The 17,715-nt window shown below is 31.6% G+C and overlaps 2 protein-coding genes across 12 annotated transcripts in view; both read right to left on the reverse strand.

Annotated features, from left to right (window-relative positions):
- Positions 1-2,934, reverse strand: part of LOC118181776 (uncharacterized) — a 67,132-nt gene extending 64,198 nt beyond the window's left edge. For all 7 annotated transcript variants that reach the window (XM_085827156.1, XM_035350963.2, XM_035350962.2 and 4 more), the window contains exon 1: positions 2,798-2,934. In XM_085827156.1, the coding sequence (XP_085683282.1) occupies positions 2,798-2,927 (130 nt within the window). In that variant the 5' untranslated portion in view covers positions 2,928-2,934. The remainder of the gene's footprint in view (positions 1-2,797) is intronic.
- A 9,616-nt stretch (positions 2,935-12,550) lies between these two features.
- LOC118199321 (uncharacterized) overlaps positions 12,551-17,715 on the reverse strand; it is a 54,987-nt gene continuing 49,822 nt past the window's right edge. For all 5 annotated transcript variants that reach the window (XM_085827163.1, XM_085827159.1, XM_085827161.1 and 2 more), the window contains one exon: positions 12,551-13,378. In XM_085827163.1, the coding sequence (XP_085683289.1) occupies positions 13,028-13,378 (351 nt within the window). In that variant the 3' untranslated portion in view covers positions 12,551-13,027. The remainder of the gene's footprint in view (positions 13,379-17,715) is intronic.

Consider the following 17,715-nt stretch of genomic DNA (forward strand, 5'->3'; position numbering starts at 1 on the left):
GCTTGACTGGAGCCTTTAAAACATTTTTGTAATTGGATATATACTTTTACGACAAGCAGTTGCAAAAATAAGAACCGGATAAAATCTATTTTGGTCATGTCGTACAATCATTATAATTTGACAAAATCTTTTGCAGGGATCTGCTTTAAATTTAGATGTTTTTCTTTTAGATACTATTGACATTTATCGCGATTACCTCAGTGTATATTATATATACTATTAATGAAAGGCGGTCTGGAGTTTATTAAAAGCTGGCATTCTCCTTAATTTATAAGTATAGTAATTAAAAATATTCGAACATACATTTAAAACAAGGTAGTAGATGTAAAAGTATTCTTTTCCTTGCCGGAAAATTCTGCTAAATCTCTGTTTCTATAACAGAAAATGTTTTTATCTTCGTTCCAGAATGATACTGCAATAATGAGATACATAATGATACTGAATCATTTTCACGTTTAGTTTTATATATACTAGAATGTCGAAGAATAGTTTAGCATCAGATGATACAATGTGCTGATACCTATAATAAGAATAACGAATGTGATAATGATGATGATAAAAATAACCAGCGGATGACGAAAACGTTTATATAAAGTAATTTCGATTACCCTCCTGTCGACTGATTTTGGAAGTAATGACTTAAACATTTTAATCGTTACAATGATGAGATGAGATGTACAAATAAGATGAGAAATCGAAATGGTATGAAAATACATATATTGTTTTAATTTCATAATCAAATCAAAACATTTTATCAACAAATATACACTGCAGACATGTTTAGTGAAATAACTGTTAAGATGATTCTAATTGCTTTGTTTAAAGTCAATGATGAGAACATTTATATATCACGACCTTAATGATTATTTTATTTTAGTAAAGGAAACCAAAAAGAAGTATTTCCCGTCTCAGAAACGCATTTTATTGCTCGAATGCGTAACATTTTAGAGGACAGAATGATTATAAACTAATTTTTACCATTGTTCATAATGTTAGTTTAAAGTATTTTGGACAAATATTTGTAACAACACTCTGTTACATTTCATATTTTGGGAAAAGAAGTAATGAACAGTATAATGTATATGAAATGAATAAATTTTAAAGATATGGTGAATCCGGAAACATTTAAGAAACAATGGACAAGCAAGAAATACTGGACATTTAAAAAAGGAATAATAGACATAAATATGTGAAACGGATACATTTTAAAGAGAGGATAAGACACGGTGAATGCGGAGCTCATTTCAGCAGAGTTTGAGGCACCATGGTGTTACTTTTAATAGACTATTTATGATAATTATGGAAAAGCACACTAGGGTTAGTATTCTAAGAAGAAGAATGCCTCCGTGGAGACCTCAATAAAGGAAACTGCCTGATTGTTTTTACAGATTGGGAAGGGGATATCCATGTCTTCAACCGCTTACCGGGATTCATATTGCTTTTAAAGTCTAATTCATAATAAAATGTATTTTATATTCACTAACTTTTAATAATATGTTCTAAGAAGAAGAAATACACGAATTGTGACATAACTTAAATATAAAGTCTGAGGAAAAAAAAACTAAATTTAATTGATGAAACAATCAGAAATATTTATAAATGACATTAAAATATGAATAATATCCAGACATCTAAGTAAACATTGATAAATTAATGTAAACTAATCTCAATTTGAATTGCATATTGAAATGAAAGTTTAAATGTTATGATTTGATTATACATGCTTACCTGAAATAAGACGTGTATATTTTCATGTTTAAGTGGATTGAACTACAGAAAACATAGTCATTATATAAAATATTGAAATATATATATATTTTCCAATTATTGGATGTTTTGATTATGAACTATATTGTTTTTAACAGAATCACTTGCGTAATAATACTATTTTTAATCCAACGGCTAGCATTTTGCCTGTTCAGTATTGACCACTCCTAAGGCCAGAAATGAAGGCCATTTTATTCTGGATGCTACTAAATAGGCGTTCACTGTTGCCTGCTATGAAGGGACGGACAAACAGTTACAAACATGCCTTCTCTGGGATTCGAACGCGGGCTCTTTACCGGAATAGGCTTCTCTAACTACTATACCGTCTGCGCGGCTTGCACAGTAATGTAATATTTTTCTATTAAATTTCAAATAAATATTTTTTCCTACAAAAAAATCGAAACAGAATTGAGAATAAATAGGGAATATAATATCAAATATTACAGCAAATGTCAATGGCTTTCGATTAATATTCTTTCTTGTTAATTTCATAATTATTGAAAAATTCAAACCAGACAATGTCTTCTGTCATTTGCCTTACTCTTGCCATTTATTTCATATTAGAGAATTTTCAAATAATTGAGCATCTAATAATGTATTTCGTTTGAAACGTTATTAGAAAGTGCGGAAAATCAAATACTTATCAAAATACATTAAGTTTCAAACGATTTACACCCACTGCATTAAAAAGCAATATAAAATTAAAGTATAGCAATACTTATCAAAAATAATAAGTATTTACAGTTAACAGCAATACGTATAAAAAATAATAAGTATTTACAAAGTTAACAGCAATACTTATCAAAAATAATAAGTATTTACAAAGTTAACAGCAATATTTATCAAAAATAATAAGTATTTACAAAGTTACCAGCAATACTTATCAAATTACTGCTTAATTATTTCATCTTCATTTTGAAAAGAGTATTTTTGTATAAATTTATGAATAATTTAAATCTATCATTTTAAAACGATTTTGAAATAAGTAACTGCAATAATTTAAATTATATTTGAAACTAATTATATTTACCTTCTGCAATAAGCCCGGAACTTAACGTGATTAATAAAATAAGAGAAATGAGCTCCATGGTTTTCTGACTTGCTTGATCTTTAATAATTTGGCGAATCCTTTCAGTTACATTACACATTGATAGAGACATTCATGCATCTTCAACTGATAACATTTTTAAAAAGCTCCTGTTCAAGCGATAACGCTTTCGTATAGATAATTGAGAAAAGCATACCTCTGATTAAAGATAATTTTAGATTGGCACAGCAGTGGGTAAAAGGTCGCACCATAAAAAGATAAAAAAATCGTATAACACGGGAAGCGAATATAATTTCGAAGTATGATGTGGTAGGAAGAAGTCGAAATAAAGCATTACTATTCGGCTTAGTTATATCGACTTAGTTAGGTAGTTTACAGTGTGCCTGTGTCATTTTTTATGTATCTTTATGAACTATTGCATTTAGAGCACTTTATGCTATTACTTTTGTTTTTTTCGTGTAGTAGAACAAAGTTTCGAGTAACAACTTAAATACCAGTGGGAGGAAAAATGTTGATTTTTGAAAGTTTTTATCTAATACTGCATTATCTGAATTCTTATTGCAGCACACTCAGTGTTTTAGTTTTTCCCCTTCTTTTTTTTTACCCCAAAGAGTGTTAAAGCTCAAAAGAGCTATTAATTTCGTTTTGGCATTTTGCGTTCAAAATTTTAAATGTCGGTTCACTTTTCAAACTGTTGCCACATAATATTACAGCCCTGTGTTATATTTAAAGAAATTAAATAACGAAGAATCTGCATAAATGTGTATGTTTCTCGGACTGTGATAAAACGACGATACCTATAGCCATCAAATTTTCAATAATGTATGTTCGTTCTTGTTTGCTCTCAACTGTTATATCTGACAGTTGAGAGCAAACAAGAAACCAGTGCTTTATCCTGAAATCATCACTTAATTGCCCTTTGAATTCAAATTTCTGTAACTAATCGTTTTTTCAAGGAACAATATATTCTTTCGCATTATTGCTTTAGTAGATTTGCAAGATATAATAAATCGCATTTTTTGGGCACTTGCGTTTTGATGGCACAATTCGGTCGAGGAATTACCTTGTGCTTAATTATCTAAAAGTACAGCTTATTGAGTTTATTTGTATCATAGATTTGCAAAGTAGCAATTAATTTATTGTTATCATAATTACGTGATAACATCCCATTCCTTCTTCTATGCTACAGCTGCCTTTTGTTTGTATGTTGAAATGAAACGATCTTTTACCTATGATATGTAGCGTTACTACATCGTTATTTTATGTTTTTGAATCCTTTGTGGTACTTCTTATAAGTATATGTGTTTGTTTGTTTCCTTTTCAGTTTTGGTGTCGTTTGATTCATAAAATAACAATGTGCTGATTCTAGCAATTGCTTACTATTTGTTGAATCCTGTTCCCTATCGAACACTTGATCTACATATTTCTAATTATGCTACAGCAGGAGTTCCCAACTCTAAGTCCGTGGGTGCCCGCCAAACTTTTAATGTGTGCCAGCTGTTGTGCGATCACAATAAAAATGTTTTAATTTTCAATAAAATTCTATGTGAAATTTTTCTCATTTTTAATGAAATAGAACTTGCGTCCAACAGAGATACCGGCACAAAGCGAAATGCGTCCGATCTTTTTTTATCTGCATTACTCTATCCAATTATAAATTCACTTTGAAAACGTAAATGGTACCCGCCGTCCGACATATATTCTAGAATGTTCACTTAAGTCCAAAAAGGTTGGGAAACCTGTGCTACAGTATCTGGGCTGGAAGCGGTTGTTTCGAACTAATAATTTTCGTCTGGTGAATGTGATATTTTATTTTTGTTATAATAATCTTCTGAAGTAATTTGCGTATTGATGGTAGGGAATTTACAAGACGATACACTCTGGTATTAGAAGCACCTGTTCTAATTTCCTAAAAACATAGTTTTACAGATTCCAGGCAATCTAAAATAGTAGGAAGCTATAGTCAGTCGCTGTAGAATTTTCTGAAAGAGGATGTGCAGACTTTGTACATTACTTTGATTATGCGTTATCAATTGGATTATTGAGTCCTTCATTATTTAACTTATGTATTATTAAAGTTAATTTCGCTGTGCGATATTTGTGTATCTTCGTCAGTGACTAACGCCGAGGATATGTACTCTGAGTATGCCTGTGTCATTTTTTATATTATGAACTATTGCATTTAGAATATCTTATGCTATTACTTTTGTTGCTTTCGCGTAGAAGCGTAGAACAAAGTCTCGAGTTGGAATTTAAAGACCAGTGGAAGGGAAAATGCTGATTTTGACAAGTTCGTATCTAATACTGCATTTTGTGAATTCTTATTGCAGGTGACAGGTGATGGAGGACGGGGACGCCTGGTGTTTAACAGAGGTAACCAGGCATATGTCCCGCGCCCTCCTTTATTTAGTAGCAGCAACTCCCTGGAGACTCATGTGGCCACCTCGGGAGTTTATTGAAGAATGTAATTCTTAGTGTAGCAAAATTGTCAGTGTTTTTGTTTTCCCCCTTCTTTTTTTTTACCCCAAAGAGTGTTAGCGCAGAAGAGCTGTTAATTTCGTTTTGGCATTTTGCTTTCAAAATTTTAAATGTCGGTTCACTTTTCAAACTGTTGCCACACAATATTACAGGCCTGTGTTACATTTAAAGAAATTAAATAACGAAGAATCTGCATAAATGTGTATGTTTCTCGCACTGTGATGAAACGACGGTACCTATAGCCATGAAATTTTGAATAACGCAAGTTTCCACCTAAATATGAGCATCTGGAAGCCTAAATTTGGAATATGGAATTTGCTTTATTATCTATTTCAGATATTGTAAAACTTTAACGAATTTTCGATTAACAAACTCAACGATTTCAAAACGAGCAATCGCAACACTGAACGAAAGAAAAACATTTTTTTATCTCCACAAGTGCGAAGAACATTATGTTTAATAAATAAAATTAACACACAAAACGTTAACAAAAACGTCCCTTCGAGCGTAATATAAAGTCTGAAAGCTTTCAGATTTTTTGTATATTTTTAATTTATTTTATTTTAATTTTTTTTATTTTTAAAAATTTTTATTGTTATTTTATTTTATGTGTAGGCTGTATTCTCTTTATATCAATGTAATTATTTCTTGCAATTTTCATCGTTCAATAATGCTTTAAATTGTCTTTTTATTACGAGAAATTTATTCTTTTCCCGCACAATTATTTTGCCCACCAACTGCATCTAAAAGCTTGCACATTGTGTCACCTTGTTAACACTGCAATGAATTCTAATAATGATGCTTTTGGCAGTTGCATTCAGACGTAATAGAGTTCTTCATGCGTTTATTTTATTTTCAATTGCTAGCAAATGAATACTGCAGTTCTTAATGAACATTTACTTCTATTTGCATATAATTCATAACGTTTAATGATTTGTTGATGAAATGTCTCCTCCAGTGCGAGTATAATATTTTTATGATTGGCTAAGGAATCTTCCTTTACTTTTAGATTTTATTATCTTATACTAATTTTTTGGATGTTTTATGTTTTTCAAGCATATATTCTATCAGTTTAATTTCGCATTATTACGCGATTGATCTCCAGACTGCACACGTCTGACTATGAATCCTTGTCTTAACCCTTTTTTTATTCGAATGCTATTTAAGATTTCTGCATATTTCTTTGAATTACTCTTTACACTCTTTACTAACAAGCAGAACTCTTGTAATTTGCCATATAACTAAAACTTTACTAGAAGGTACAATTTAAATTTCCTTCTGTGACGTATCTCCGGTTTGTTCTGCGTGGGTATTGTAGCAAAGCTGACATGATTTAGCTGTTATTCTGGTGGAGTGAGAACGTAAAACAAATGTTTCAACGTAATCTTTGAAGCAATGTTTATACTATTGGAGTAATTATTGTGGAATCAAGCATATATTTTATCTATCTTCAAATTGATTATGATTACTTTTTAATTCCTTGTACGCGACAGAGGTGACACAGATTTATGTGTTTTTCTTGTGCATTTATACATCTGGCAACAAATTACGACTACTAATGGCATTAACAGTCGAACATTTGCTGCAGCTATGAACATTTGCTGAGAAATATACTGCTCATGCTATTCGCAACAGCTTTTAGGTCAAATATTAGTTGTTTGTTTTAAAACTCTCTTCTTTGCTTCCACAATAAATGCTGTACTCTTAAATAAACTACTTATGCAGGCAAGCCTCCACATTATTCAGCTTCAAGGGTGCTAACCGCAACCGCTAAAGGACAACCTGAAAAAGATTACAACAACCGGTTTCTTTCTCTTCTGCTGCTGGCGTTTGAGAGGGGAGGACGGGCTTCAGTCTATCCTCTCCCTGGCCGATGCGATGTGCCATTTTCCTGCCTTTTTTTTGCGCTTCCTTCGATGCTGTCTACTATACATGAAAATCCTTTTTAGTGAAATTTTCACATGAAGATTAAAGAAAATAATTACTCCTGTTTCCTGTACATTGTTGCAGAAAATAATTTTTGTTCGGCTTCTTCCTCCTTTTGAGAAATCTTCGCAGCACGTGTTTGTGAAATCTGAAACTTCCTGATCTAAAGAAGAAAAAGCAGAAATACTGCGGGTTATCAAGTAAACTTAATGACTGCCATCAAAATTTGATTGTTCCTCTTACACTATCACTTTGTTTCGAGCTGATGGAGAAAGATTAACTTTATTCTGAGTGCAACGTTGATTCTGGTGATGCGCATCACTCGTGCTTGATGTTTAAATTTATTCGTCTGTCTGGTTGATAATTTTATTTATATTAATGCTTATTTCAATATCAAAGATGAAGAATAAAATTTAACTGATTTGGTAACATACAGTTGTCATACCTTGGGGGTAAGTACTTTGATTTCACATTTCCTTCTAGATCACACATTTTGATCCTGCACGTTATCCAGTATTTCTGGCTTATTGTGGTATATATTATTACACTACTTTATAACTCAAGCAGATGGAGATAGATGCAAAACTAAAACATATATGTATGATGGAGTGTTACAGAATGTCACTAATATGGATTTCATTTTAGATATTGTTTTAATGATGGTATTTGTGCATTACACAAGCACATGATATTACAATTATGCTTACAGAAAATTAATCAGACAAATTAAATTGTTTGCAAGACAAATATTGGACTATATTACTTGGAAGCCTTAAAAGCAGAAAAAACAGTTTGGGTTTTTTAAAGTGTTTCACTTGAAAATGGACCTATATATTTATAGCAAAACCGTACCTATCCAGAATATTTCTGAAAGCTAGAAGAAGATCGAACTCTTAAGAAGAGCAAATGCTAAAATTACACAATGAGAAAAGGCAGTGGATTGCAAAACTGGTCAGGTAATCTTCCTTTATCCCTTGGTAAAACAGATGTTATGGACTTATGATATTAATTTGGATTTCTTGATAAAGAAATATTAAGGTGTGTTTGAGAGTAACTTTCAGAAAGGAAAACGCCATCATCTCCCATGTCTGTTTCTAACGCAATCCATAGCTTTTCATTTGCAACAAAGGAGTATGAACGTGGCTACTCAGAGATTAATTTAATAGTGCCTCTCTAGAGCAAGAGCTTCATAGCATTTAAATGCTAGAGTAAATTTAATAAGTAATTTGCTTGTAAATTAGTTGATTATAAAATCAGTAGCTCCTCGTATGTGAATTCCTGGCTTTTGGAAGGATAACATTTGGCGACGGTCATCAAAAACAGGGAGAAGAATCGAGAAAATGTTAGTGAATACAACCTCATAATGATTTTCAACTGTGCAATGTGGATGCATGCTCTTGATAAAATATTTTGTCCAGTGATTTTATTTTGTTTTTCGATTTAACTATACAGTGATGTTTTTAAGTCGAACTGAGAATCGTTTTAAACACTTTGCAACGATTGTAAGTTTTACTAATGTTTATTTTATTTTAAAACTTTCCAGTCCTCTCTTACATTCCACTTCCGGCCAGAATAAACGAGGTTAATTTTGATTACACAAATTGAGCTTGCACATTTTTAAGTTGTGGCTTTTAGCCAAGAAGGAGTTAGAGAGAGACTTCTCGCTACCTTATCTTAGGCAACGCTGTTCAGTAATTTGCTGCCCGCCTTTAAAGTCAGAATTGAGTCCTCTTGATACTGGAGACGTATTGTAGTTTTCCCGCATTCTGCGTACTACATACGTGAAAATTAAAAGGCCAGTCTTTGCGTTACAAGTCCTTGTAAAGCATTTGAGTTTAGTTTTTATTTAATTTAGTTAGTTTGCAGTTCTTATATTACGTTTCAGACCATAAGTCCTGGTCTTTGCATCTCGAGGTACGATAACAGCTTTAAACTGTGAAAAATAAAAGGTAGTTAAACCCTTACCACTTGTGTCGTATCTTCTACACTTGCACGAACATAATTTAAAGTAAACTCCTTGTACTTACTCAGGGCTCCAATATGTTTGCAAAAGCAATTAGAACAAATAGTTGTCCTGATAACGTTTTTAGAGAAAATGCACTACTTATACCTAAGCAGATTGCTAAAATTTTAGTTTATCTCTGCACTTGTTTACACTTAATACAGACAGCGATAAAAATCATTTTATAGAATATTTAGAGTTAAAAATTTCATGTTTTATCAGTAGCGAGTGAATACCCTACAAAATAAACATGTGAAAGAATAGACAAACTTAAACTATTGCAACTTAAACATGCAATGTAAAACCTATCCATTTCTATCATCTACCTAAAAAGACATATGTTTGTAAATAAAATATTTATAATGAAACGTTTTCTAAACATGACGAAAGACGTCAACGGTGCAAAACGTAAAGTTTTAATGTATGTGATTTCCTTTCACTAGGCCAAATTTTCCTTTGCTTTTCAGTCAAATAATGTTTCAGTTGCTGAAAATTCCATTTTCTTTCTTATTTTACCAATTATATTTGTTTCTCTATTTCCTTTATTTTATTTTCTTCTATTATTTCTTATTCCGATATAATTTATCTCGGCAGAAATAGAGGAACATTGATCCTCGGTGTTATAATATTAATATTGTGATTTTAAAACGAAGAATTCCATTTTGACAATAAATTATCTGTATATAATGAAACATCAAACTTGAAAAATCAAAGGAATACCTTGAGACAGATTTCTATGTATAAGCGTTAAAAGATGCTCACAGAATTTTCAATCTTAATTATGACAATATTAAGTGTCAAAACCTTCCCCACAACTAACAACCGCTGATCTTCGGAAACGCGATCCCAGTAATGTAACCTTTTCATTAAACTCACCTTTCAGAAATGTAAAAACTACATACTGATGTAAACACGTATACAGTTACTCGTTAAAGGAGAACATTTTCGAAAAACAAAAATTGGATTGAAAATTACTTCATTCGCAAATTTGAACAGTAACCACTGGTAAACAATATAAACACATAAAGCTCTTAACAATATGTTTTGATGGTGCAAGAAAATGCTCTTGTAAAAAAAAGACAATAATATGCAATATGTAAATGCTTTTGTTATTACTGTATTTCTTTAAATATGTGAAGTAATTGCTTCTTCCTTGATTTCAATCACCCAACATAGAAAATAATTTCCATTCTGAAAAAATAAAATTAATGACTACAACCCTGAAATATATCTAACAGTTATTTTATTTAATAATTGACTAGATTTGCCCCCCCCCCAATGGCAGCTTGTGAACAATTACAAACGTAACCCAGTCCATTAATCTATACAAGGCCGGATGTGGTAGACTCTTTATTATGGGGGCACCTAATAGGTGGGCCACCATCGCCTTTCCTATGAAGAGACGGATAGTTATAACCATGCCTTCTCCGGAATTCGAACCCAGGCCCTTCGGCATCGCAGTCATCTTCCCTGGCCACTATACTGACTGGTCGGCCTTGACTAGATTTTTTTAATTATTAAAGAATTGAAATGAGTTAAAATTTGTTGTTATTATTGTTGTGGCTTATCCCACCTGATAGGCAGTAACATCAGATCAGGTCCATAAACTTTATCGTGGCAAGGACTACAAGATTACGCCTTACTACCTTGACAAAAGCTTTGGGTATAGTACGATTTTGCCCAATTCCAACCCCAGTTTTCAGGGAGAGAACCTCGGAGAGTGAGTTCAAATGTCTTTCACCTCTCTTCCCCAACCACATCCTCTCGGGAGGACTTTCGGCTAGCAACATCTTTAAGAGTGTTCATATGCCACACAGACACTATACATTTACAAACATTCATTCCTTCTCCGTAACCTTGGATACGGCAGTCGGCGTCACTAATCAATATCCCGATTGGGCGGTGGATTGAAAGTTAATTCCAGTTAATAAAATTAGATTTGGAAAAACTATAATATTTGTAATTTTGAAAATTTTATATATTAATTTGAATCAGTAATTAAAAAACATTTTTGAATTTAACACGATATCTATTTTATGGTTCACACCTTTCTCAGTAGTGTTTAAATCGGAGAAGGATAAGTGCCATCAGACTTGAAAAAATATTGTAATATCTTTTGAGTACAAATGCACAATTTTTTTTTTTTTTTTTTTTTTTTTTTTTTTAATCCAAAAATTTTTAAAAGCAATTTTGAGAAATATGCATTTTTGTTTAAGGAAAAGGGAAATTTGCTTCTTTTCTAGGAATCTTGGGTAGTCTCAATTAACTCCGCTAAACCTTTCATTCGTGATTTGTTACTCAGAGAAATTAAATTTCGTGCTATAGATAAGAGGAGAAAGAAAACATAAAAAGGCTTCTGAAAGCTCTGACAGGACATGACACGTTAATTAAGATCCTCTATTTACAGCGCAGGAAGCAGTAATTAACAAATCAATCATACATATTTTTATAAATAGGAAAATAATAATACAGTCAATATCCGTTTATCCGTAGCACGAAATTTAATTTCTCTGAGAACAGATTAACGGTAATGTGGACCTTTCGGAACCCGTCTAAAAGTTACTGTGCTTGTTTATTGCGAAATGAGGAAAAAGTTAAAACTATTATCATAAACCATTCTAAAATGAAACTGCCTCCTGAAAAAAGAATACAAAAAGAATGGATAGTGTGAGTGGGCTAACCAAAAATATAGCAGTCGATATTATGATATATGGGAGTTTCTCTTACCAGCAATAGCACGTAATTTAGTTTCATATCATTATGAGCATTTGAAGTTTAATTGCTAATCATTCATTAAAAGTCTATTGCTCAGTCGTAAAAAATATTCAAGCCTAATTTTTGAAATTTTATGTTTAGTCTATAAGAATGCACATATACGAAAACTGTAAAACATCATTATTTTCTGTTTTGAAATATAATCTTCTCTTTTAGTGATTTAATTTACGCAACCTAATAATAATGATTTAATTTATGTAACGAACTAAATTTATTTTACATATATTTCCTACCTTTATTTTCAACCAAAATAAATTGCTTGAAAATTCTTTGAGAGATTGTTTATTGTGTTCAATATTTTCTGCAGTACGTTTCATTCCATTTCTTTGTGTCTTTTTTAATTTTTTCAGGAAGCATATTTAATTTAAATTAACTACGATTTCTATTTCCTTCATACTTGCTTAACATAGAGTGGTTTGTAATTTATTTCAACTGGTGATTTCTTTCATAACAATATTAAGAAAAGACGTGAGATAATAAATTTTATTAAATTTTTAAATTTCTAGTTAAGGTGTTCTGTTAAGCGACAGTTATCAACGAAATTTCTTTTGAAGTCAACTGAGAAAAGGATAATTTTTATTGTTATATATATATACAGTTTTCTAAAATGGTTATAAGCTAGATGATGTACACAATATACGCATTAAAATAAAAAACTTGATAGCATTTATTAATATAAATCCAAATACTCTACATAAAAACACAGTGAAACAATGAAAAGAACTCTAAAGTTTCAACGGTACGAATTTAAAGTTTCGTAACTCTCATTAACTTGTGCTCTCACACTGCCGTTTTCATTTTTAACAATACGTGCCTTTAAAATTTAATGAATTTACAAATATTTTTAATTGGTTGTAGGTATTTGAAAGAAAAGTATTATGAAATGTTAAATGTATTCTTCAAAAAAAACAAGATCTTTTGTGTTATTTATATTTCCCTGAATATTTTACTGAAAGTAATTTACAATATTGTTAGAAGTTAATAGTCTAGAGTGATCAGAACTGTGTTAAAACATTTTAGTTCTAGAACAATTATTCTTCTTCAAACGCTCTATTTCTGTAAAGTGCTGATGTGACTCTTCTTTTTTCTTTAGGTTGAGATTCCGAAGATTTGAAAAATGAACGATGAGGTCTTTCATCCCTCGTCTGAAAAACTTCTGATCTATCTCGCTTTTCTACAGGAGTTCGGTGAATACGGTCTTCCTCTTCTTCTTTGTCTTTAGAAGTCTGAAACATGTCACGTGTCATCCGGTTTTTGCCATCAAAACTTCCGTGGAACTCCTCGCTGTACAGGCCTCTTGCTATGGATCCATCGACACGTCTGCCACTAAGTCGAAGTTCGATGTCTTCACCTCTTTCTACCCGCTGATGATCGCCTACTCGCTTTTAGAGGAAAGAAATAATTACACACATTGATTTATATCTTTATTATTATATATCATTCTGAATCTAAATCAAATTCATAAAACTGGAAAGGTTCTTTTACTTTTTTACTTCCTTGTACGAAGTAAAAAGGAAGTATTGTACTCGCGAAACATTTCAGGCAGCATATTTCAACGAAAATATCCATTTTGACTGCTATCGAATGCAATTTAACGATGGTTTTGCGTGATATCTGTACGTGAGGACAGAATAAAATACTCTTTTGCTTCAAAAAAAAAAAATTATAAAACTGCTTTAAAATGAATTTTGAAGAGAATTTTTCGTGGCGTCTGTACGTGCATACGTACGTATCTCGCATAACTCAAAAATGAGTAGCCTCAGAACGTTGAAATTTTGTATATAGGAATGCTATAACATGTAGATGTGCACCTCGTATTTTGGTTGCAATCGGCCGCACCAAACGTATATAAATACATTTATATATATATATATGCACTCTGTTACCCTGCTCAGTAATCTCAGTTTCTTTACTCTTATATGTTTGTAAATTGTACATTTTTTGCTTTAAAAATGATTAAATTATGTTGTTTGTATCTTCCGGTTAGATTTTATGCCTTTAGTAAATCTGTGTGCAACAGTTTTAGAATGATCAGCAATTTTAAAGTTGTTTAATTGCCGCTAAGCCTGTTTATAATGGCGGGCATTGATGTTTACGTTTGAAACAGGAGACTAGTGGATTTGTTGCCAATCTAGAGAAACTTAGCTTCGCAACAACAAAGATAACGCATTCATTTATTATTGCCAATTAAATCATGCTTAATTCTTTCTGGAATTTTTTTCTAGGAAATAAGTGTTTGAAATTTACTTCGTAATTTTTAATATAGATATTTTGAGTTTTTACGTATTTTTGCCTTATCGCGAAGTGAGAACTGAATTAATTAAATGAGAAATGCTCAATCGTCTGTGAAAAACTGCTTCTTTTTTGTTTTGTTTGCTAAATTTCTTTTATACATCATTGTAGCTTTATTATAGTATTTGAATATAACATGTGGCAATGATTAGATAATTCTATTCTTTAAATGATATAAATTTTGTGCATTATGAGTTATAATATGAACGAAATATATACGTTAACTGTTATATAATTATTGGATTATATAACAGTTAACTTAGTTTCCGTTATATAATTATTATATAAGTTAACTGTTATATAATTATTAATACTGTTAAGTGAATCTAGCGCCAGAATGTCGCTATGGTAAACAAATACTAGAGTGAATTTTAAAGAATGCATTTATTCTATTGTGGTTTATGCGCTGTCGGCGAAGTAGATTTAATTCAATCCAATAAGTTTAAATGAAATGCAAGAAAAAATGCGTATAATTTAATATTCCAATACAAGAAAGTCATGTGGTGTACACATCAGATTTTTTAAAATAAGTATAGTTAAATAGCTGTACGTACGTTCAGCCGTCATGAAACAAAATTTCTTCTGAATCCATTTTAAATCCATTTTACAACCCATTTTGGGAAAAAGAATCCTTTATTCTGAAAGTACTGATGTCAAGCAAAAGCATCGTTCAGGTGGATTCGAAAGCGGACAAAGTGAATAATTTCATTGAAATATGATATCCTATTTTTTTCGCGATATCAGTATTTCTTTACTTCGTAAAAAAAGTAAAGATATTTTAATGTTTATGACGAATTCCTTCTAGAAACGAAGATAGTTTAATTCGAAACCAAAAAATCATCTATATGCGTTTTTCTATGTATAAAATTTCACTATAGGATGTCCCATGTGACAAATCTGGACAACAGCATTCGCGGGCATGAGTCGGTTAAGTGATTAAAGGATTCAGCCAAAACTTCTGGTTGAAGCTTAGCCAGGTAATATTCGTCAAATGGCGGAAAGAACAGCAAGGAAAATGGTTTGTTTCTTGGCAGATGGTTCACACTTCGTCGTGTTGCCAACGCCAGTACGAAACAATGTGCCAAACAACCATCAGCAGTCACAGTAAAAAACAATCATTGAAAATTATTTATCCGTCATGGCGATTTTCGTTACATATCAAGTAAGCAGTTTTAGAACATTTCCCGGAAAGTATTAAAAAGATTTGAAGGGATAAAGATGGCAAAGTAAATATTGAAACTTTTAAAGGTATATCTTTTAAATGATATTTTCATGTTAGAAGCTTATTATCGCTCAGCTTGTGATTATGCAAACAAGGGTAAATTTTACTTTTGTTGATCTGTTTGTTCTCTATCAACCTGTTTAAAGCTTCAAAATTATTTAGCTGAGATATTTGTTATATTTATATTTTAAAGCGACTGCAGAAATCAAAATATTTCGTCGTATAATGGGCTAATTTAAGTGGTTCCAAATTTGACCTGATCTTTGAAAAAGGGAAATCAGCTACATTCCTGCTGGCCAAACACAGTATCCTCAGAGGATCTCCTTCATCGTCGATATACAGATGCAAATAACAGTTAGTTTCGGGTCTAGGACTTTACGAAGTCTCCATTTCACAGTAGTCGTTTCGCCGTCCGGACATGTTACGGTCAGGCCAATACGCTGTCAAGACCTATTTTTCTTTACATGACTGGATCATATCTCCCCGTATTATACTCGTATTAAATTTATTTAGTTTAATAATTGTGTTTATTTTTTGTATACGCAATAAAAGTTGCTTATAATATATATGTAACTGTTTAAAAATATCAAATATAAAGAAACTGCACATAGTTCTTTACAAATATGAGATAGAAAGAAACTACACCCAGTTAAAAAAATTATGTCAGTACCAAAGAGAACTAGGGATAAACCTCTGATATAACAGAAGTTATATATTATCGATTTCAAAATTATGCACGTATAAATTTTACGCGATTCTTCAAAATTTCTTAAAATTTTAATCGGTAGTTCAGAGAAATCGCTCATGCAAGCAGGAAATTCACATTTTTATGGAATCTGAATTGAAAACGAAATTATTTTCGAAACTTATCAGCACATCACTCTCAAAAATTTACTATGTCATGCGTAATGATGTATTTGTATAAAATTGTATACAAAAACATTGTATATATTATTATTAAAGCTTTTAATAGCAGGAATTTGCTAAATTGTAAATGCCAACAAACTATCTGGTTCTTTAAAATGACAAAAATTTATAAAGTTGTTTTATGCGATTTCTTCAAAGTACTTGCAAGAAATTGCAAAAGGTTTTTTTTTTCTTTTCAAATTTAAGACAGCCAGAGGTATACAATAGGAAAATAAAATTATTAAATTAAATAAACTTTATAATATAATATTGCCGGATATAATGTAGGCATATAAAGAAAAATATCTCTTAAATATACAATATGTTATGTAGAAGTGAGGGGGCCACCTAACATTTACCGTAAGTAAGAAAGTATTAGCCCCACACACTAAGTAGAAAACTAACAACATTCTGGCATCATTTCCTCGAGTCGTGATGGAAATTGTGACTCCAATGAGCACTATAAGTTCTGCCACCTGCGGCAACATCAACCGTACTCCTACCTTTCAGCGTTAAATTAGCTCAGATAAAAGGGATTCAATTACATGATATACATTGCGAAATACATAGTTGTTCAGGTGCATATTTTAAGATGTTATCTATTGTAGTGGGTACAGGCAATATGTTTCAGGGCATTATATATTGCATTAGAAACAGACGTGATGTTCCCGCGTTACAAATCCTTTCTGTGAACATGATCTGTTTACTATCAGAATTAATTAAGAACTATAAAATTGTTCACAAAGCTTACATTTAAGTACTGTCGTAAAGTTGTGCTGAAACTTTAACAGCTCAATTTTGACGATTCATTATGTGCTGTAACTTATATTTACGTGTTAGTTGGTTTTCAGAAATTACATTATTGTCTAGCAGTACATTGTTATTTGCATGTAAAAATTGATCATGACATTATAAATTGAGGTGGCTAGAAGCAACTTATTTGTAGTATATAGATCAGGGATGAGTAAACTACGGCTCGTGGGCCAACTCCGGCCCACTGGAAGGTTCTATCCGGCCCGCGGATAGAATTTTAATTTGCCGGTGGGAGACAAACTAAAAGAAATATATATTTATATTATATATCAAACTCCTTTTCTACTATGTTTAAATATTATTTTTTCTTCCTTTTTTCAATCCTTTTACTTTCTCTAGTTTTGTTCTACAAAGCATAAATCGACGGAATAGCAAGCACAGACAATCGGTAAAGTGCTAAAAGGGTAAATTATTTGTTAGTTATAGCTGTAGATTGGCACCAACAAGCGTTATCTCTTTCTCGGGGAGCAGACATATGGAAAAAAT

This window comes from Stegodyphus dumicola, chromosome 11 (genome assembly GCF_044657685.1).
Source record: "Stegodyphus dumicola isolate Sdum_Otavi_A_Nest chromosome 11, ASM4465768v1".
Classification (NCBI taxonomy): Eukaryota; Metazoa; Arthropoda; class Arachnida; order Araneae; family Eresidae; genus Stegodyphus; species Stegodyphus dumicola.